This window comes from Artemia sp. Qi Xiang Cuo, chromosome 2, assembly GCF_049724085.1.
Source record: "Artemia sp. Qi Xiang Cuo chromosome 2, ASM4972408v1, whole genome shotgun sequence".
In the NCBI taxonomy this organism is placed as follows: domain Eukaryota; kingdom Metazoa; phylum Arthropoda; class Branchiopoda; order Anostraca; family Artemiidae; genus Artemia; species Artemia sp. Qi Xiang Cuo.
The window spans coordinates 18,228,588-18,251,505 of NC_142795.1; the positions used below are offsets into that span (position 1 = coordinate 18,228,588).

The 22,918-nt window shown below is 34.6% G+C and overlaps 1 protein-coding gene across 4 annotated transcripts in view; it reads left to right on the forward strand.

Annotated features, from left to right (window-relative positions):
* Positions 1-22,918, forward strand: part of Rab3-GEF (Rab3 GDP-GTP exchange factor) — a 231,527-nt gene that overhangs the window by 47,441 nt on the left and 161,168 nt on the right. For 3 of the 4 annotated variants that reach the window (XM_089099430.1, XM_089099420.1, XM_089099424.1), the window contains exons 7-8: positions 2,031-2,189; positions 22,347-22,478. In XM_089099430.1, coding sequence (XP_088955556.1) covers positions 2,031-2,189; positions 22,347-22,478 — 291 coding nt within the window. The remainder of the gene's footprint in view (positions 1-2,030; positions 2,190-22,346; positions 22,479-22,918) is intronic. The other variant, XM_089099435.1, reaches the window with a different exon arrangement.

The window sequence follows — 22,918 nt, forward strand, 5'->3', positions numbered from 1 at the left end:
CGTGCAACAGAAATTTTCAGAAATATTCTTTGAAAATTTCACCTTCATAACCGTAGGTATAGTTGTAATAGTAGTCACAACAGCAGTATAACTACTCAACTTAATACAATTATCCCGGCTTGTTTTGTAGCTTGTATAAAAACGAACAAATAAAATTTTGATAAAAAAAAATCTCTTTTTGAAATTGACTTTATCTATATTTTGAAGTGTAGATGATTAAATAACCATTAATCCTTAATCAACAACAATCATTAAAGGGCTTTTTTTGATATTTGCTTGTAATATACTTTACAATCTTATAATATATACTACTTTATATACTATCTATATTTACTATCTTATAATTTGATATAATTTCTAAACTTAACTAAGAGAAGCATCTTACACAGTTAGTATATCAGAAAAACTTGATCTACGACTATAATTATAAGTAGTAACCCCACTCCTCTACATTATCTTCATGTATATCTGTTTCTTTTATATCTGGAAAAATTGGTTTTCTCCAGAAATGGTGCTCTAAATGTCCCTCATATAGTATTTCTACCATCATTAACTTCCCCTGGGAAATTTTTCTAGTTCCCTATTAGGATGTGTCTATCAGAAATACGTGACCATGTCAGGATATTAATACTAGACGAGATCAGCGCCACTTGTGGTTCAGCTTTGATAACTCCCCTCATTTCCTTGACCTCATTAAGCACTTTAAGCCAAAAAATAACTAGAGACCGCTATTTTAAGTCTCGTAGAAAAAATATCTCCAGTTAAACGAGCTGATAAAGGAAATACAGTATTCAGTGTTGATGGTGAAGAAAATAGGGGTTAATAGAAGTTAATTCACATGGTGACGCTGAGTCGTAATATGTTCAATTACGTTTGTAATACATTACCTAGGAATTTAATTGGAAAAGTTCATATAGATCCTAGTAAATATTATATCTTCTTTATTGGATTACACTAAGATTAGGAAGATAAGTTTATGAACTAGGATTAGAATATTGGAAGCCACGATAATTTCAGTGATATTGTATGGCTCTGGCACGGGGCACTGTGTGGCTCTGAAAAAATCTTAGGAATATTTGTTGAATATTTTCTAGAGACATCGTCCAAGGATAGTCCTAGGTATTTGTTTGACCGACCATCTATGAAAAAATAAGCTGCGAGGTAAATATGGTTCGAGTCTACTCTCTAGGGCTAAACTGAAAAAAGGTTAAGTTGGCTACATCAAGTTTACGGATGAAGGATGGCAAATTGCGAAAGATTGGGATTTCTGGCTATCCACCTAGGGCCAAAGTCTAGCGTTAGCACGCTAGGCATAAAATCCTTCGTCCATTAGGACATTAGGACATTAGGACATTAGGGTCGAGGCCTAGTCTCGCTGGTTATTTTGTTTGAAACGGTGGTCAGTGGTGTGACTCTGTCAGCTCAGTCAGAGTTGACCCAGCTCTAAATGAGAACCTGAAGAAAGCCGGTGAAGATAGAGAGGAAGCCTGTGCGAAAGCACAGCATAGATGGCCCCAGCCCCCCCCCCCCATTGTACTTCCTGAAGGGCCATGAAACGGAGATCAGGACCACCGTTAGTCAATTTTCAAGTCCAACTATCAAGTTCAATGCCTTATTCTTTACCTTTTTTACCTAGGGCCAAACGAAAGACAGGTCGTCCCAGAATGTGATGGGAAGAGATCTTGATGAAAGAATTCAAGAGAAACTGGAATTTGGAGCAAGGGGGTTAATAGTGAAGGTTTAAATATATTGGGGGAGAGAAGAACCGTCTGCAGCTGTGTTGACCTTTGTTGGATTGGTGCTGGAGTGAATTATTAGTAATAGTAAAAGTTGTAGCAATAATAAAATTAAATTTGTATTTTTCTATAAGAAAATTAAAATCAAGTTTCTGGGTAATGTTTTTGACTTTGCTTATTTCAAAATCACGACTCGTATGTAATTGTTTCTGAAAAGTCGCATGACATCATCTCTGAAGAAAATAAAAAAACACGGTAGAAACAAGCTAACTCATATTGTAATTATTCTTCTAGGTTAGCATTCTTCCTCACGACCTCCACCGGCCTTTAATATTTGCTCTACCGGATCACACAAGATTTCCATTAGCAGACTACCCCCTTCACCTGCCCCTTGAACTACTTGGGGTTGATGCGTGCCTTTGGGTTCTCACCCTGATAATGCTAGAGCACAAGGTAATGTAACAAACATTTCATAAACTATAATTTTTTGAGGGAAATTGATAAGATTCTTTAAGAATTTCTGGATAATCCTGCAGTACAACTCTAGGGAGAAAACCTGGGTAAAAAGTTGAATATGGGTGTTTCATGCCAGTTTCTTAGCAGCCTGTTGCCATTAATTGTGCCATAAAAGAGCTATAAAATGGTTTTGGGACTATGGATTTTCAAGAAGACCTATAGAATGATCACCCATACCCATCAAGAAAAGTAAAACTATTTTATCCAGGGCATGCCCTAGGGATTATTACCTTTTTTTTGGGGTATGGGTGTTGTACTTCTTTAAGAAACACCAAAAATAATCAAATAATATGTAAATTTATAGGACATTCTTATGTTTCAAATTCTTAAATAAGAATTGCCCCACTGTTTGCATGGTTAGTATATACTGTCATAAATATGACGTCACTCATATAAATTTTCTCCTAAATTAAAGCTCTAAGCGAATGTTCTCAAAGCCGTGACCTATTTAGATCGTTTTTGCAGGCCAGAAAATCCCAGGATGCCCATTTCAAAAAAATAAAAAAATATGGAGCCTTTTTCAAAAAAAAATTTATACATTCATAAATACACAATTGTTGCTCGTTTAAAGAGAGTAGATATATCTTATTTTTTTAAACAAGCAATAATTGCTTATGAATAAATTTTCAAATTTTGTATATATGGTGCTATGCTTGACTGACCTCGCTACTTGATTCCCTGTGGTTGGCCAAATTTTGTATATATCACTGCATGCATTAGGGTTTCCTTGACCGAAAAAGACTTTCTATAGTAGGATACCTGTCTTAATAAGTCGACATCCCCCCTTCTCCAACCCTGCCGATTAAAAATCATGGCCGTAATCATAGTCCTTAGGATTTATTTCTTTAAGCAGAGACACACAGAAGATGCTTCCTGGATAATCCGCAATACAGAGAACCAAATAGCCTCTTTTTAAGTGACACAAATAAACTTAGCAAATACAGTTTATTAATTCAAAGAACACAAATACAGATACAAAAAGATGGCTAAACACAGTACCAGAATAAAATGAACCGTTAAAGTTATTTGTCAACGTTGACTTTACCCTTAACCATTGACACACAATGTTATTTATCATAGGCAGCGCAATAGCGGTCGTCGTAGAAACTTCAAAAGGGGCTCATTCGATTGGAAATCGAAAGTTCTAGTGTCCTTTTTAATAGTCGAAAGTGATTGGAGGGTAACTAGCCCCCCCCCTACGCCCATCATTCCCCCAAACACATCCAATCAAAATTTTGAGATAGCCATTTTGTTCAGCGTAGTTGATTTCCAGGTATAAAATATGTTTTTGAGGAGGACACTCCCCCACAAGCCTCAGGGCAAAGGTGTTAAGTTATGCCCTGGGAGCATGTAAGGTTTGTATAGGAGGCGTTGTCGTAGAAACTTCAAAAAAGGCTCATTTGATTGAAAATTCAAAGGTCTAGTGCCCTTTTTAATAGTCAAAAATTATTTGAAGTCAACTCGCCCCCCACCACGTCACTCATTTTCCCAACCACATTAAATCAGAATTTTGAGTTAGCTGTTGTGTTCAGAGTAAGTTAATTCACAAATAGAAAATATGTTTTGGAGGAGGACACTCTCCCAAAGCCCTCAGGGCAAGGAACTTCAAAAAGGCTCATTCAATTAGAAATTCAAAGGGCTAGTGCCCTTTTCAATAGTCGAAACTGATTGGAGGGCAACTAGCCCCCTCCCCCACGCCCATCATTTCCCCAAACACATCCAATCAAAATTTTGAGATATCTATTTTGTTCAGCGAAGTTGATTACCAGATAAAAAATATGTTTTGAGGAGGACACTCCCCCACAGCCCTCAGGGCGAGGGTTTTAGGTTATGCCCTGGGGACATATAGGGTTTTTAAAGAAGGAGTTGTCGTAGAAACTTCAAAAAAAGCTCATTCGATTGGAAATTCAAAGGCCTAATGCCCTTTTTAATAGTCGAAAGTGATTGGAGGGTAACTAGCCCCCCTCCCACGCCCATCATTTCCCCAAACACATCGAATAAAAATAAAAAAAAGTTGGGATAGCCATTTTGTTCAGCGTAGTTGATTACCAGATATAAAATAGGTTTTTGAGGAGGACATTCCCCCACAACCCTCAGGGCAAGGGTTAAAAGTTATGCCCTGGGGGCATATAAGGTTTTTATTGAAATCTTTCTCGTAGAAACTTGAAAACGGGCTCATACGATTTGAAATTCAAAGGGCTAGTACCCTTTTTAATAGTCGAAAGTAATTTGAGGGCAACTAAACCCCCTCTCACGCCCACCTTTTCCCCAATCACATCCAATCAAAATTTTTTGATAGCCATCTTATTCAATGTAGTTGAAAGTTTTGGAAATTAGGTCTTTAAGGATGACAACCCCCCCCCCCTAGCCCTACGGGGCAAGGGTTCTAAGTTATGCCCTGTGGGCATATAAAGTTTTTATTGAAAGCGTTGGCGTAGAAACTTCAAAAGGGCTCATTCATTTGGAAATTAAAAAGGCCGGTGCCTTTTTAAATAGTTGAAAGTGACTGGAGAGCGACTAACACCCGTCTCACGCCTATCATTTCACAAATTTAAGCCACTAAGGATTTCAAGATGTTTATTTGTTCAACGTTGTTAAGAGGTTAGGAAATTAGATCTTAGAGAAAGATCACCCCCTTAAAGTCCGCGGAGCCAAGGTTGTAACTTGTATTCTGGGGACATATAAGGCCTATATAGAAAGTTGTTGTAACAATCATAGGCAGCGTGATCGCACTGCCTAAGTAAAGAACTGGGACTCTCGAGAACAAGACAAGACGCGGGGACTAAGTAAAGAGGAGGACACTTCCCCGCAACCCTCAGGGCAAGGGTTTTAAGTTATGCCATGGGGCCCTTTAAGAATGATCTGGGCACAGTGTATTATTTATTAATTTTTTCCTTTAGAGCAAGGCTCTTCGTATCGAAGAACTTGTCTCAGAAACTTCGAAAAGGGCTCATTCAATTGGAAATTGGAGTGGCTTGTGCCCTTTTTAATAGTTGAAAGTGATTGGAAGACAACTAAAACCCATTCCAAGCCCACCACTTCCCAAAACACATCCGATCAAAATTTTGAGATAGCCATTTTGTTCAGCGTAGTTGATTTACAGATAGAAATTATGTTTTTGAGGAGGACAATCCCCCAAAGCCCTTAGGGCAAGGAATGAAAGTTGTGCCCTGGGGGCACATAAGGTTTTTTATAGAAGGTATCGTTGCAGGAACTTCAAAAAAGGCTCATTCGATTGGGAACTAAAAAGGCTCGCTTAAGTATTTGAGAGTGATTAGAGGGCAAACAACCTTCCTCTCACATCAACCTTTTTCCGAAAAATATCTAATTAAAACTTTGAGATAGCCATTTCATTCAACTTAGTTTTAAGTTCGAGTAAGTTGGTCTTTGGGGATGTACACCCCCCCCCCCCCACAGCCCTCAGGGCATGGATTGTAAATTATGCCCAGGGGCATATAAGGTTTTTATATAACGCGTTGTCGTAGAAACTTCAAAAAGGGCTTATTCGATTGGAAATTGAAATGGCAAGTGCCCTTTTTAATAGTCGAAAATGATTGGAAAGCAACTAACCCCCCTTCCACGCCTACCCTTTCCCCAAACACATCCAATAAAGATTTTGAGATAGCCATTTTGTTCCATGCAGTTCAAAGTTCTGAAAATTATACCTTTGAGCTGGATACTCTCTCTACAGTGTTCAGGGCAAGGGTTGTAAATTATGCCCTGGGGCATTTAAGGTTCTTATTGAAAGCTTTGTCGTAGAAACTTGAAAAAGGGCTCATTCGATTGGAAATTCAAAGGGCTAGTGCCCTTTTTAATTGTCTAAAGTCATTTGAGGGCAATTAACCCTCCTCTCAAGGCCACCTTTTCCCCAAACACATCCAATCAATATTTTAGATAGCCATTTTATTCAACGTAGTTGAAATTTTTGGAAATTAGGTCTTTAAGGAGGACAACCCCTCCCCCCCACAACCCTCAGGGCAAGGGTTGTAAATTATGCCCAGGGGGTATATAAGTTTTTTTTTAACCGTATAAACTTCAAAAGGGCTCGTTCAAACTTCAAATTGAAAGGGCTAGTGCCTTTTTTAATAGTTGAAAGAGATTGGAGAGCGACTAACGCCCCTCTCACGCCGACCATTTTCACAAACACATCCAATCAAAATTTTGAGATATCTATTTTGTTCAACGTAGTTGAAAGTTCTTGAAATTAGGTCTTTTAGGATGATAACCCCCTCAGAGCCCTCAGTGAAAGGGTTGTAAGTTATGCCCTGGGGGCATTTAAGGTTTATATAGAAAGTTGCTGTAGGAATTTCAAAAAGGCTCCTTTGATTGGAAATTGAAATTGCCCTTTTTAAGAATCGAAAGTGAGTGGAGAGTAATTAACCCCCCTCTTACGCCAACCATTTCCCCAAAAACATTCAATCAAAGTTTAGAGATAGCCATTTTGTTCAACGTAATTGAAAGTTCTGAAAATTATGTATTTAAGGATGACAAACCCCCCAGAGCCTCAGGGGCCAAGGTTGTAAGTTCGGCCCTGGGGGCATATAAGTTTTTTATAGATAGAGTTGTCATAAAATTTCAAAGGAGCTCATTCAATTTGAAATTGATAGGGCTAGTGCCCTTTGTAATAGTCGAAAGTAATTGGAGGGTAATTAACACCCCTCTCAAGCCCACCATTCCTCCAAACACATCCAATCAAAATTTTTAGATAGCCATTTTGCTCAACGTAGTAGAAAGTTCTGGAAATTCGGTCCTTGAGAATGACACCCCCTCCCCAGCACTCAGGGCAAGGGTTGTAAGTTATGCCCTGGGGGTTTATAAGATTTTTATTGAAAGTTTTGTCGTAGAAACTTCAAAAGGGCTCATTTGATTGGAAATTGAAAGGGCTAGGGCCATTTTTAATAGTTGAAACTGATTGGAGAGCTACTACCACCCCTCTAACGCGCACCATTTCCCCAAACACATCCAATCAAAATTTTGAGATAGCCATTTTATTCAACGTAGTTGAAAGTTTGGAAATTCGGTCTTAGAGGATGAAAACCCCCCTAACAGCCCTTAGGGTAAGAGTTGTAATTTATGCACTGGGTCATATATGGTACATATAAACAGCATTGTCATTTTAAAAAGTGTTCATTTTATTCTATCTCAAAAAGCCAAGTGACTTTTTTAATAGTCGAAAGTGATTGGAAGGCTTGACATTTTTTTGGTAAAGATTGATGTGGGTATAATGTATTATTTTTGTTGTTGTTTAGATCAGGGCACTTCGTATCGAAGGAGTTGTCCTGGGAACTTCGAAAAGGACTAAATCGATTGAAAATAGAAAGGGCTGATGCACTTTTTAATAGTCGAAAATGATTGGAGGGCAACTAATCCCCCTCCCACTCCCACCCACCCACACCCGCCTTCCCATTTGCCCTTTATGTTTAAATACTAAATGTTACCTTAAGATCAAATCAAAATTCACTGTGTTAATGCTAATTCCCAATAAGGCATCTCAGCAGTATTCCAAGAACGACTGAGAGCATTATTTTCAAACTTTCGGAGCTGCTACTGCTCTTAAAATTTAACCAAATCAAATAAGCGTAAGTGCATCCAAGCTATCAAAGAAAGTAAACCGATTTTTTTGTGAATAGTTTCATGCTTGCAACTTCAGTTCAATTAGACGAGATATTGAACTAAGTTAAGCACTGCTATCTGTGTTCTGATTTTGAATAGGGTGTGTATTGTTAAAAATTGCTGAAATTGTTTCTCTAGCATACAAATAGCAGGCCAAACGATAAAGTCTTAAAAAACGAAAAGATTCAAAGTATTATTTTCTTTTTCCCTTAAAAGACTATGTCAATATAAAACAAACAGAAATTAATTAAAAACTTTTTCCACAAAACAAGTTTTTCTCTTTACTGAAAAAAATATAAATGTTCTTAGACCTAAGGAGGTGTTAAGGAGCACAGAAAATGTATTGGGAGAAGACGGAATCAAATGGGGAAGTAAAACTCTCCTGGACTTAGATTATGCTGATAACTTAAGCATCCTACATGAAAGTGTTTGCAAAATTAATTAACTTTTAGAAGTTTTGTGAGTTCAGGGTGCAAGAATAGGTTTGAAAATTAATATTAAGAAGACTAAGTCTCTAGGGCTAGGAATAAGTGAAAATGAATATGGGACGGTGGTTCACGAAAAGATTGATCAAGTGGACAACTTCACATACCTAGGTAGTATTATTAATAAGAATCTTAAGATGGTGGTTGCAATAAAGATGGTAAAAGTTGAATCGCCAAGGCCTAGGGTGTTTTCTCTCAGTCGAAAAAAGTTTGGAAGAATAGGAAGACGAGTCTGCGAATCAAGAATAGAATATTGGAAGCTACAGTGATGACAGTGGTCAAGTATGATTTTGAAGCATGGGCGCTCCAAAAACAGAGGTAGATTTGATAGATGTTTTCCAGAGAATTGCCTACGGATTGTTTTGGGTACGCGACTGACTGACCGTATCTCAAACCGTAGGCTGAATGAAAAATGTGGCTCAGTCCCGCTTTCTTAAGGTTATAATGAGAGAAAGAGTGTAAAGGGGTAGACTTTTCATAGAATAGGATGCAGGAGGACCGTGAGTAGCTGTGTTTGCCTCAGGCGGCTTGATGCTGCCGTGAGTTGTGTAGTAGTAGTAGTAGTAGTAGTAGTAGTAGTAGTAGTAAACATATGATATTTTAAAATATTTTTCAGGTAACCGAACCAACTAGGTGCTGTATGTAGATAATTTTATAAAATCAATAAAAATAGCATAGCTATATGTATTTTTGTAAGTTAATGAATATAAAAGATTCTAAAAATGTTAGTTTCAGGTGCGTTGCCCTGCTTAATTTTTTGGAAATTTTTTTTAAGGAACCCCCAAAACTGGTTTCTTTCTGGGAAGTTGAATTTCGTAGAATAAAATTTGAAAAAGTAGGTTTCAACATTATTTAGTTTGTCTTTTATTATGTTTGGTAAATTCTCTCCCATTTCTGTTTCAAAGCTTAAAATCACCTTCAATAAGGTTGCTAGTTAAAAAGCTAACGTTGCTTCGGAACAGTAATCCGTTTCAAAAAAAAAACAAAAAAAAACACTAAACGTGACCAAAGTAATTATTCAATAAAAAACCAAAACTAAATAAAATTAGATTAAATTTTTTAACTTCATATTAAACAGTCAAAACTTTCAAATAAACCATAGATAAAAACATTACATGGAAGCACATATTTTGTTTGATGTGGTAACTAATAAACAAATAACTAAAATTAATTTTTGTTATTTTATTTATCCACATTTTATTTTGCCTTATTTTATATTTTTCTGAACCGAATATACCACAAATAGAGATATGTTTACGTCGGGATAAATTATATACTATCATTTTGAATTATATTCATTATAGATGTTTTTTTTCCGACTGACCTATTAAAAATTCTTCAATAGTAATTGAAAACAAATACACCAGGACATAGCATAAATTACCAAGGACGTTTCACCTCCCCCTGGACCTCTCTTAGGTATATTCGTGCTTGAAATCCACAATTTTCTAAGATTTTCTTCTGATTGTTTCAAATTTATGAAGTTTTAGCGCAGTACCTCATTTTTGTCAGTGTTGCCAGGTGGAACAGGGAAAATAAATAATCAGAACTAATTAGTTAAATCTAGCAATGCATTTATTCCGTAAAAATTCAAGAATTAACAAAAAGTTGATTCCCAAAGACCTTCAAAGGAAAGCTACCTTTTCTTAAGTTGTTTGGTTTCATATGTTTTTGGTTCTTTTTTTGTGGATTCTTCTCCCACATGCTTTTTTCTCTAACTTTATGCCCGATATTACTAATAATTTATACATAAATTAAATTTATATATAATTAAATTAAGTTTATATTAAATTTTTAATAATTTAATAATATATATAATAATATATAATAATTGATAATTCTATATAATAATTTATTTTATATTACTATGAAAACTGCATAGCTGCATATGAAGGACATTTTTATTGAAAGTTGAATTCCCTGTTTTTCCTGTTTTTTTAAGATACTCCGTATAATGCGTAATTTTCATTCAACCAATTCAAACAATCAGAATTTACTTTTACTATCCTTGGTAAATTAACTATATATGACTTTTGGGTCAAATAAGGTACCATATGGCTCACCCAAAAGAAGGATTAATCAGGTTCCCGATGTCCGTTCTCTTTGAACACTTTTCCAGATATATATTGTTCGGGACCCTGTCCGAGTGTTTGTGTATTTCCCATTTGTATTGTGCATTGAATGAACAAATCATTTTATTTCCCAATAAAAACACAAAAGGTGTTAAATGGAGAATAACAAAAAGAAAAAAAAAGAAAAAATAAATACAATAGAAAAATACATACACTTCTATCTCACATAAAAAGTATTCAATAAATTATTTTGATGATCTAGAGCAGTGTTTCTCAGACTTTTTTCCTGGCGAACCAATTAATAGGTCCTAAAAAAATTGACAAATTTTTTCAGGTTCCCCTTTGTAGTCGTTGATGACAAAAAACGCAATAAAATTTGACGGAATACATATTTTTCATATTGCAGAATAACTGATTATGTTAAACGTAAGACATTTAAATAAATTATTAATAAAATTAAAATGGAATAACAAACTGATTCTTATAATTTACATTTGGGAAATTCTTAATGAGATATTTGCGGATGTTTGATAGAACAAAGCAATTCAAAGTTAGGCTCAATATCTGGCAATTTCAGTCTTTGATCAGGTTTTGCATTTAGCCTGTTTCTGTATTTATCTTTCAGATAAGTATGTGTTGAAAATCTTTTCTCGCATGTATATATGTTGTGCAAACTGGTTATAGAACTCCAGTGGCTTTTTTCGGCTGAACAGGATATGCTTATTAATTTTGTACTAAGTCAGAGGTCAATTAAAGATTGATCTGTAAAAATTGCTTCTAGAGAACTGTCACAAGATAACTCTAAGAGTTTTTCGTTTTCCAGTATATTTAAAGAGGTTTCTGAATTCACATTTCCTTGAAAAGGATTACGTATCCAGTTGTTTGAGATGGATATGTTGTATATGCGGGGAAAATAGTTATCGAAGGGTAATTGAAGATAGTTCAGATAGTTCAGATGCCTTTTAATGCTTTCGTCGAGTTTAATTGAATTCTCTGATAAAAAAGTGTTCATAGAATCAAAAACATCCATACTCATTCATCTGCAGGTGTTGATTCCGAAAATTGATCTTTTTTAATATAGCCTCAATTCTATCATGTACTCTGGAAATGGTTAAGCCCTCGCCTCGTAAAGACATATTTGATTGCTTCAGTTTACAAAAAATATCAGCTAAATATTCCAGCTTTTGTAGCCAAAGAACATCGGGATGTACAAGAAGACAAACAAAACGGATGATCAATAAAAATGCTTGAACTTCAGACTTCAGTTCAAACAAACGCGATAATACTTCACCACAGGAAATCCATCTAACTTCTGTGTGAAGCATTAAGAAACTTGGAAACTTCCAAAATCCTCGCCAACTGTGCGGAATAGACGGCAATCTGAAGTAATCAATTTTATAAAGTTCTTGTTTTTCACAGCATCACTTAAAGGAGTATATAACTCTGCAGGAATACGCTTATATACTAAAGATTGTCTATGAATATTACAATCAGTCCATTGAATTTTTTCGTTGATCTTCTTCAGACGTGCCACAAAAAAATCTTGTTATTGATTTTGCACCATCTGAACACACAATAAGACCAGATTATTTCATTCTTTTCAGAATACCCATTGATATATAAAAAAAAAATTCCTTCTCCAGTTGTGTAGGTTTTCAAAGGTTTTGCAAATAGCGCATCTTCTGGAACAATATTTGTAAAAAACGTAGACGTAGACTGCGGTTTTTGTTACGTCCGTCGATTCGTCAAGTTGAATTGCAAAATAATTCAATTTTATTCTTTTTAAAAGTTCGATCTCCAGTAATTAGCCAAGTTATTAATCCTACGCGACACCGTGTTGTTTGATAAGGGAACTAGCGCAATTTTCTTTGCTGCCTTTTCCTCAATCATATATTTGCCGACATATTTTGCACATTGTCCAATTAAATTTTCTGCTATTGCATGCGCTTGTACAGTTCTATATTCATCTTGTACTTGTACAGTTCTTGCCGTTCTATAAATTACTCGAAATGATACTTACAGGGCCATTTTACTATCTTTGTTTGAAGTCAAGAAAAAAGAAAGACTACACTTTTTGATATCTGCTAATTTTCTTTTGAATATATCCAAGAGGTTTGTCTTTGTGTTCCGTATGTTTCGCTTCAATATGTCTATGATGAAGTGATGGTTTTAAATTGCTGCTGGCAAGAAATTCGTTACGTATAACACAAAAAAGTGTATATTCCGTTTCATCCCCAGTAAAACGAAAACCCAATTGTAGATTGTCACTGTCATATTTTCGCTTTTCTCCTTTTCTATCATGATTTCCTTTGTTTTTCTTCGAATGAAACGGTACCTCACAACAACTTTCAGTACTATCATCTCGATTATCATGTCTCCATGTCTCGTTTCTAAGCGACCCGTTTTTAACCATCGATCCATGATAAAAATTAGCTATAGTAGTAGTAGTAATAGCAATTTATTATTAAAAAAAAAAAAAACAGATACAAAATCAATCAGTAGTACACCAAAAGCTTCGCTTGCGAGGATGTGCTACTAACAAAAAAAATAGAAAAAAAAAATTAAAACAAAAAGAACAACAAAAAAACACCAAGTATAATCTATAATAAGCAGAAGGGTGAAACTGTGTACCGAAAAAAACTTACATATATAATTCATTCACAATAAAACAACATGGTATCGTGATCCCGAAGCATAAAAAAAACAATAAACAATTACTGTCAAATTTAATTCCATCAATCTCAATCTGTTTCGAAGATATACTTATCAAGCAACCCTACACGTAGCTCAGATTTAAATTGACTAATTGGTAACTCCTTGGTACTGGGGACAAGCTTATTCCACAGCGTAGCCCCTCTATAAATAACTGGAAAAGCAGTCCCACTAGAAACTAGGCGAGGAACTTCAATATCTTCACTTGTTTGAGTTCCGTGACAATGAACATTGGACCTTTCCCGAAGTATTCCTGCAAAACAGTCTGGAAGGCACCCATAACAATACTTATACATAAAAACCACTGTATGAAAATCACACAATTGAGCTACAGGCATTATATTAAGAGAAAAATCAGAGAAAAATATAATAATAATAGAACTTATGAATGAAAAAGTGTTTTAATTTACGGAACATTCCTAAATTCAGTGATAGTATTTTACTTATAGCTTTTACATGGTACTTAAATGATGAATTTTGTCAATAATAATCCCAAGGTACCTAACAGAACTTGGACGCTTAACAATTCCCTTAGTTGGATCTATTTCAATGATATATGGATAATCATTTGGAGACCGCTAAAAAATAACAAAATTTGACTTACTTATATTTGGTCGAGCTGGTCTACCTTCAACCATAGACATATCTTAGTCATTGCTGCATTTATTGTAGGTAGAGTAGAGTAGAGTAGAATATTTTTATTTATAACACGTACATAAATAAATGTCACAAAACAGCGCACATGCCTGGTGGCATACTTTAGCGCTGAAAATATTGCCAACGAAAATACACAGCCATTATCTAACTAAATTTTACAACAACGAAAAAGAAAACCCTAATGAACAAAATGCTTAGCATGTCATAAGATATTTCTTCACCATTCTTAGAAAATGTCGCTTGTTGCTGCATTCTCGAACTGATGCTGGAATTGAGTTCCAGATTTTTGGGCCAATGTGACGGATGCTGAATCCCGCTCTCGATGTCGGGCAAATTTCGCACGAAAAGTCTGAACGATGCATAGTAGGATAATTATGAAATTGAGAATTAGTTGAGAAAATGCCGGAGAAATTTACAGGTAAATTACTATATTGATAATTGTGACAAATACTAGAGATAGAAATTAAATGAAGTTGGTCCGAAGAGAAAATTCCTGAAGTCCCATATAGGTGTCGAACTGAAGTTCTGCAATCAACATTAAAAAGAATCCTCATTGCTTTATTCTCAAGTATTTGGACAGATTTTAAAACAGAAAGAAAGGTAGATGTCCAAACCGAAATGCAATAGAGAAAATATGGGTGGACAAAAGAATAATAAATAAATTTTAGAATAGCTTTAGGAAAGAAATGACGAAGACGAGTTAGTATGCCAATATTTCGCTAAGTTTTCAACGACAGTGTTTATACACATTTACGAAACGACAAATTTTCATCTAAAATAATCCCAAGATATTTGAACTGATCTACCCGTCTTAATTCAATACCATTCAAGAAATGAGAGAAGGTATCTGACACTACTGATCCAGTTCGCGAAAATAACATATATTGGCATTTTTTTTCATTAAGAGCTAGTAAATTCCTTGAATACCAATCAGATACAGTTAGTAACGTACTTTTGAGGTTCTGGAAAAGAACTGATAGGTCCCGGTGAGAAGCAAAAAATACTACATCATCAGCAAACATTATAATTTTACAAAGAGGCAAAACTTCTGGCAAATCATTTATAAAAAGAATAAATAGAATAGGCCAAAGAACAGAGCCCTGAGGCAATCTGTAATTAATTGGAAAAGTTTCGGAACGGAGATCACGAGATTTATCAACACAATCTAGTTGTCTCCCAGAAAGGTAAGATGAAAAAAATTTAACAGCTTGTGTTGAAAACCCATAAGACTTTAGTTTAAAAAGAAGCAACAAATGATTTACGGTGTCAAACGCCTTGGCAACATCAAGAAAAATTGCCAACGCGTGTTGACCATCATCTAGTGAATCATTAATATTTAGTAAGAGCTCATGAATTGCCAGTTCAGTTGACTTTCCTTTTATAAAACCATATTGAGACGTGTGTAAAATCTTACTATGAAATAAATATTTTTGTAATTGACTATTTGCAAGTTTTTCCAAAATCTTGCTGAAAACCGAAAGTAGAGATATACCTCTATAATCTGAAGGGTCAGTGGAATTCCCAGCTTTAGGTAATGCAATAACAATTGCTTTTTTTTAAAAGCTCAGGAAAAAACACAAGTATAAGTTATAGATGAAAAATATATGTCAACAAAGGTGAAATGTTTGACGTTATTTGCTTTACGGTTTGAGCCGAAAATCCAAATTCGTCCTTAGAAAAACTCCGTTTAAACTTCAGAATAACTTTTTCAATCTCATGAGGCTTAATCTCAGAAAAAGAAAACGAATTTTCTGCATGTTGCTCATTAACTGGAACAGAAGGGGAATTCAGTTGCATATTCATAGTCAATTTAAGTCTAGAACCAATATTACTGAAATAATCTCCAAAGCATTTAAAATTTAATTGGGCTCTAGAACATTTTCTGCATTTAAAACGTGGCAATAGCAACAAGTACTCTTACGGCTGTGAGATCGTGTTTTTTCTTTTGAAATCTGCATTGTCTTATTCATATCTGATTTATGCCCCAAAAATTTCCCTTTATAATATTGTATCTAATCACGCCTTTTAATTGATTTTTGCTTATCCCTATTAAATCCTTACCCTAAACATGACTTAGGTGTCAATAAATTTAAATAATTCTTAATTTTTCTATTTTATGTTTTAACGATGCCAAAATACCTTCAGTAATCCATGGGTCAAATTTCTGCGCAAACTTTCCATGCGAAACTCGTGTTGAAGAAGCCCGATCCCGCAGTCGCATCATTTGATCAATAAAATCTGAAAACGCAGCATTTGCGTCATCTGAGCCATAAACTGAACTCCAATCAGTTGTTCAATAGTTGTTCAGTTGAAGCAACGCACATCAATGACGCATCATCAGCAAATAAGGGTGTAGTGATCCTGGACCCAGAAGGTGCAGGATCAACTACATCCCTAATTCTAGAAGTAGCTGCAACAGCCTTTGGATTATCATTAATAAAAATCAAGAAAAAAAGAGTAAGACCTACAGACCCCTGGGGGACACCACATTTAACAAGACTTTTATTGAAGAAAATCCATGAAGGTGAACCTACTGCTCCTTATTATGTAGGTAATCATGGAGCAAACCAAAGTAGCCCCTCTTAGTCAGTGAAATTAACATTTTCGCAATAGTATTAGGTGGTCAACAGTGTCAAATGCTTTAATCAAATCCAGAAACAAACCAGCTACTCTAAGATTGTTATCAAGAGCTCCGTTAATTACCGAAATTAGATGTGATAATGCCATCTCTGTAGTTCTACTCTTCCAGAAACCAAATTGAATTGGATTTAAAAGTTTGTGCAGTTCCAAATGATCATATGTTCTAGTGTTAATACATTTTTCTAGTACACGGGAAATAACAGGTAAGACCGAAGTAGACCGATAATATCCAAAATCATTCTTATTACCGCCTTTAAAAATAGGAGTTATCCTAGCAAGTTTAGAGCAATCAGCAAACCTTCCCTGTTTCTAACACACATTAATAAGGGAAGTAAAAACATCAGCAATATAAGGAAACGCTGTTTTTAACACAAGAAGATTCAGTGAGTCACTACCGGCCGACGTATTTTTCATCACAAAAATAGTTTTCTCTACTTCATCACGAGAGAAGGGTTTCGCATACATAGAAATATTGATTGGAGTCTTCATAAGAATCTCTAAAGGATCATCATCAGAATATACAATACGGGAAGATAAAGTGACGCCAATATTACCAAAATGTTGAGAAAGAGCACCACATACCTCTTCTGTTTTATTTGTTGCCAAACCATTCCGCATTACTACTTCATCGGGGAAAATAGAATTTTCTGACGATATCACGCTTTTAATTATTTTCCAAGTTTTTGCTTGGTTACAACAAGTTTCAGTGAATTTTTTTTTCGAAATATTTTTTTTTATCATTTCTTAGTAATTTATTAAGGGCATTACTATAATTTTTAAAAAACTTTTATAGTTTTTATTCTCGAACAAATTGGATCATTTTCATTATTTAAGGAATTCTTATACAGTTGCTCTCTTTTATTAATACAACATAACAAGCTAGGCGATAGCCATGTCTTTTTCATTGATAGTGAACGAGCCATCACACAAGTCTCTGTCATTATCAAAATCAGCATGTCATAAAATCTTCGAAAACTCATATTTATATCATCCGTCCAGATCGACCAAATTATTCCAATCGACTTCTGCAATTTTCTGCTTAAACTTTTGAAGGTTGCTGTGGCTAAACACGGGTGTTGGACTTTGAATTATTGGTGCTGGCTTTGGGGGAATACAAACCTCAAGTCTTGTCGAAATACCAAAATGATCTGATACATCTGTAATAATAACTCTTGGAGCTGAAAAATCCAAATTGGAAAAAAATATGGTCAATAAGCTTTGATGATGAGGTAGTGGCTCGAGTGCATATATTAATAGTAGGAAATAAACCATATGATATACAAAGCTGCAAAAAATGCATAGAAAGCTCGTGTCAAGCTCCTGAAGGACAATATTAAAATCCTCGAGCATCGTAAATGGATGTGAACTAGTTGGTAATTTCTCAAGCTGCTTATCCAGAAAATCCATAAAGATAGGTATGGAGCCAGAAGGCGGCCTATATAATACAATAACAATTACATCTTTAGGTTTTAGCCTAAACTGAATAACAATTGGTTCAAATAACATTTTCTGATATACTGTATATTATTTCTTACCAAAACCTCAATAGCGCTTCGAATATATGCTCCATTTCCTCCATGTTGTCTGAACTGTTAATTCCTATTATAAAATTTGTATCCTGGATATGTAAGAGAGCTGAGTTGTGGTCATTCAGCCAAGTTTCAGTAAGACCGATAACCTGAAAATAGAAAGTTCACATATCTCATTTAAAAGATTAAACGAAAAATTTGGCCCTTGGCAATTAAGATGGAAGATTACAAGATGAAGGAAACTCCTTCTAATCCGATTGTTAATTGAAGTTATTTCATGCTTTCACGAGTCACAAACATTACATTGCATTCGTTGGGTTAGGTCAAATGTAGTAAAACAATTTCACTCATTGACTGCTGAATGAGAACTGATATAATAATAGTTAAATTAATAATTATTAAATCATTTACACAAGAACTTGATAGTCACAGTATCAATATCACTCAAGCTTCACAAGTGCTAAGCCTTTGTATGAACTACTATGAACGTTGGTTAATACAACACTACAGACAGGGTTGCCAACTTTTCGATCCATAAATATGTCCCTTGAGTATCCAAAATTATGTCATTTTTAGCCAAAATATGTCCATATTTCGTCTTAAATATGTCCAAAATATGTCCATCTTGAAATCTCAGAACCTAGAGGTTATTTTTCTTATCAATTGGGATATTGACCAAAAGACGCTTTGGAAACATCTTTCAAAGCGGCTAGTCAACATCAAATATATTGAAAACGAAAAAACCATTTAATACAAGCACAAAACTCATAAAAACAAGTAAACAAAAAAAATAATTTGTGGGAGCTTAAGATTAGTCTTCTAGCGAGAATTCATCTTGAAAATTATGTTCAGCATGCGTCAGCCTTATTTCTTCCTTTGCTAGCTATTTGCCAATCGGAGTATTTCTTGCGCATTTCAAAATGTATAATCCGGGGTTCCAGTAAAGTTTCGGAACACCAAATTAGTTTCTTGCCATGCATTACACATCTAGACGTGTGTACTTGAATAACATTACGTAACTTGGTTTTGAGACTTTTGATGTTACCAAGTAGTGTAAACTGTTTTTACGCAGCTGCTGAAGAGTGTGGCAGGCCACATAACTTTAGCATAAAATAACAAAGATCCTTGTATTTTTCTTTATCCTTGGCATCCTTACATTTTCTTAGGGCAGACCAGAAAACTGATGGATTTGCTTATTCAGAACGAAAATTAAAAGTTCTAGTGACCTTTTTCAGTGACCAAAAAGAATGGAGGGCAACTAAGCCCCCTCTCCGCTCTTTTTTTCCCAAAGTCACCGAATCATAATTTTTAGATAGCCATTTTGTTCAGCATGTTCAAAAAATACAATAACTATGTCTTTGAGGATGACCCCCACAGTCTCCAGGGACGGTCTGCAAGTTATGAAATATGTCCAATGTTTACATATAATATTGATTATTGGGAAGTATACAGAAGTTTTCAGGGCAAATTTTTTCGGGTAGTTGGGGGGGGGGCAGGCTTTACGTGGGAGGATCTTTCCATGGATGAAGGGACATTGCTATGAAGGGGGGGCTGGATTTCCTAGCATAATTAAAAAAAACAATAAGAAATAAAATAAAAAAAGTATTTTTCAACTGAAAGTAAGGAGCAACACCAAAACTTAAAACAAACAGAAATTAATACGTACATGATTGGGTTCGCCCCCTAGTCATTACCTCGCTCTTTGCGCTAAAAAAATTTTTTTTTTAGTTTCATCAGAGCTATTTATTCTAATTAACGGCATTTGTGATTAAGGGGCCATTCTGAGAAAACTGGAAAAAAATTTGAACTTTGGCGTAAAGAGCGAGGTATTGACTAGGGGTCACGTAAGTTAATTCGTAAGTTACGTCAGATCAAAAGTACGCGAAAGCCATTTACCAAAAAAAGTAAAATTAATATGCAAATTTCGGTATAATTATTCATGTACGGTGAGCCAAGATCAAAGCTGCATTAACTCAAAAATGTTCAGAAATTAAATAAAAAAAAAATTTTTTTTAACTGAAAGTAAGGAGCGACATTAAAACTTAAAACGAACAGAAATTATTCCGTATATGAAAGGGGCTATCCCCTCCTCAAATATATATATATATATATACATATATATATATATATATATATATATATATATATATATATATATATATATATATATATATATATATATATATATATATATATATATATATATATATATATATATATTTATATATATATATATATATATATATATATATATATATATATATATATATATATATATATATATATATATATATATATATATATATATATATATATATATATATATATATATATATATATATATATATATATATATATATATATATATATATATATATATATATATATATATATATATATATATATATATATATATATATATATATATATATATATATATATATATATATATATATATATATATAACATTAAATTTTTAGTTACTGTAAATTTCTCTCGGCTTCTTTCCCGTGATGAAAATTTTCAAACTGAAGGAATATTTCCCGGGTGTTTGACAACTTGGCTTTTGTTTTGATTTCAGACCATCAACAATCGAAAGGTTTCATTTTATTAACTTTTCATTGAGGTTTTTGTGTGACGCTCGGAAGCCGGAAGTAAGTTTGTATGAAAAAGCTGACAGCTTGTCTTTTATCTTCACGGTGGCGAGTAAAAATCAGGGCTAATAATACCATTTCTAGGTGAAAGAATTTTGAAGGCATTTTCAGAACGTTTGCTTCAGGGAAGAGCAAGCAACCCCGGAAAATACAATACAGAGCTTAAAAAATAAGTAGATATAAGTCTTAGCACTCATTTGGTGGTGATGAGTGACACTTTTTTTTATGAAAGTAATTTGTTTTACGTCATAAATTTGGAAAATGTGCCCACTTTATGTCCCAATTGTCTAAAATGTGTCCATTTTTTGCCCTATTATGTCATTATGTCCAGTCACATGGAAATATGTCCTTTGGACATAAAATATGTCCAGTTGGCAACCCTGAGTTACAGATACTGCCACTTGTTGGTTTATGAAGTGCTCGCAAAGAACCGGTTTTATTATTGACACGTAGCGTGATAGATATTAAGAACACCCATATCTGCAGTGGCGAGGGTACGTTTGGGCTTCTTTTTTTTTTATTGTAATGGTGTTTTACAAAAATCCGTCATTACAATATTATTTTCTCGAATCCCCTCTGCAAACACTGCGAACCCCTAGGGGTTCGTGAACCACCGGTTGGGAATCACTGATCTAGAGTATCCATAAACCGAGACTCATGTTCCACAATAGCGACAAAGGGTTGCACTACACCAAAACTAAACACGAGCCGTCGGTAGCTTTCCCACAAAGGGAGACCTAATAGAATCTTTGCATGACGGAAATACAATCGGCGAATAGCAAATTTCTCAGTTTGACTTAAGAGCTCTCTGAAGGCTGCTAATGCGAATAAAACTGGCACATTAAACACATTATAATATCCTTCCCAGAATTCCCCGCTTATTCCTAGATTTACACTTAACAGGAAGTCCGGATGACCTTCGCAGTCTTTCACTTACAAACTCAAGCAAAAAAGAATCTGGTATGCTTTAAGCTAGAACCAATTGGCAGGCCATGGTATGTAATTCAAGACGAAGGCTTTACAAGATGTGCTCCAGAGCAAATATTTTCATTAGAATAACGACCAGACAACTTCCCTACTACAAAAATTTCACTCTTTTCCGGGTTAAAACTAAGGCCCATTTTTTAATACTCATAAGTTAATTTTCCTATTGTTCACCTTCTGACATATCAGTCGTATCAGGGGAAAGCTTGGACTTACATAACAGCTTAGTGTTTTTCCCCACTGATACAGGCTTCCAGACGTGAAGCCGAAACATTCGAACGATTTAAATTTTTATTGTAGAAACAATATTTTTTTTCAGCGTTCACTGTTTATTACAAGCTTTACGCATTTTCAGTATTTTAATTTTATTTTAGTTATAAATAGAAAAGTAGTGTGGTCGAAGAAATTATTTAAACTATTCTATGAAGATTTACAATGATCATATAATTGTAACTGTCAGGACTGATTTTTAGACGGGCTCCCACCTGCAGCAGAATGTTTATAAGTTAAAAGACTTAAATGAAAATAAAATAATTTTTGGCAAATATCAGATAATTTTAGGGTCAATTTGAACTTTCTGAAATGATATGAGCTGTCTCAGCATCATGAAAAATCACTAAATTCCTTGATATATCAATGATGATGGCAGTCCTGGTGGTGTTTCATCGTTATTACTGGTAATGTGAATCTTGCTGCAAAAAAGAAAATGTTTTTAATTTTGTTGTAATTTGACTTTCTGTAATTTCAGATTGTTTTCATATCAAGAGATTATAATGCCTTGGCTCTGTCTATAATGGCTTTTGTCCAAATGCTTTATCCATTAGAATACATGTTTCCTGTTATACCCTTACTACCGGCAACAATGCCCGGAGCTGAACAAGTAAGTAGCTTTTTTTTTCTTTCGTTTTTTTTCCGAACACTTAGAGAAAAATACGTCTCACGAAGTGTTTCGCAAGAAAAAAGAACATTATCTTCCATATGACAGTAAGTAAAGGGAATGCTACATATAATTTTATTATTTATTTATTATTTGTTTTTATCATCGAATATTATCAGGATATTGTCGTTCATGACTCTTCTTCTTTTCTAAAATCTGAATTTCGATGAAAATCCAGGTTGATGATTTTTGACGGAATGGGGGAGGCTCCTCTCAATATAGCTTCACGCATTCTTTTCATGTCTTATTATGCCCTAACACTTCTACCACAAACAGCTCAAAGCAGCACCAGACCGCCAGAGGCCAAAACAGCTGCGCACACTTCTCCTCCACCCCGGTCAATGTAAAGCTTCCCCCGTGTAGTTCCAATTTTATTAAATCCT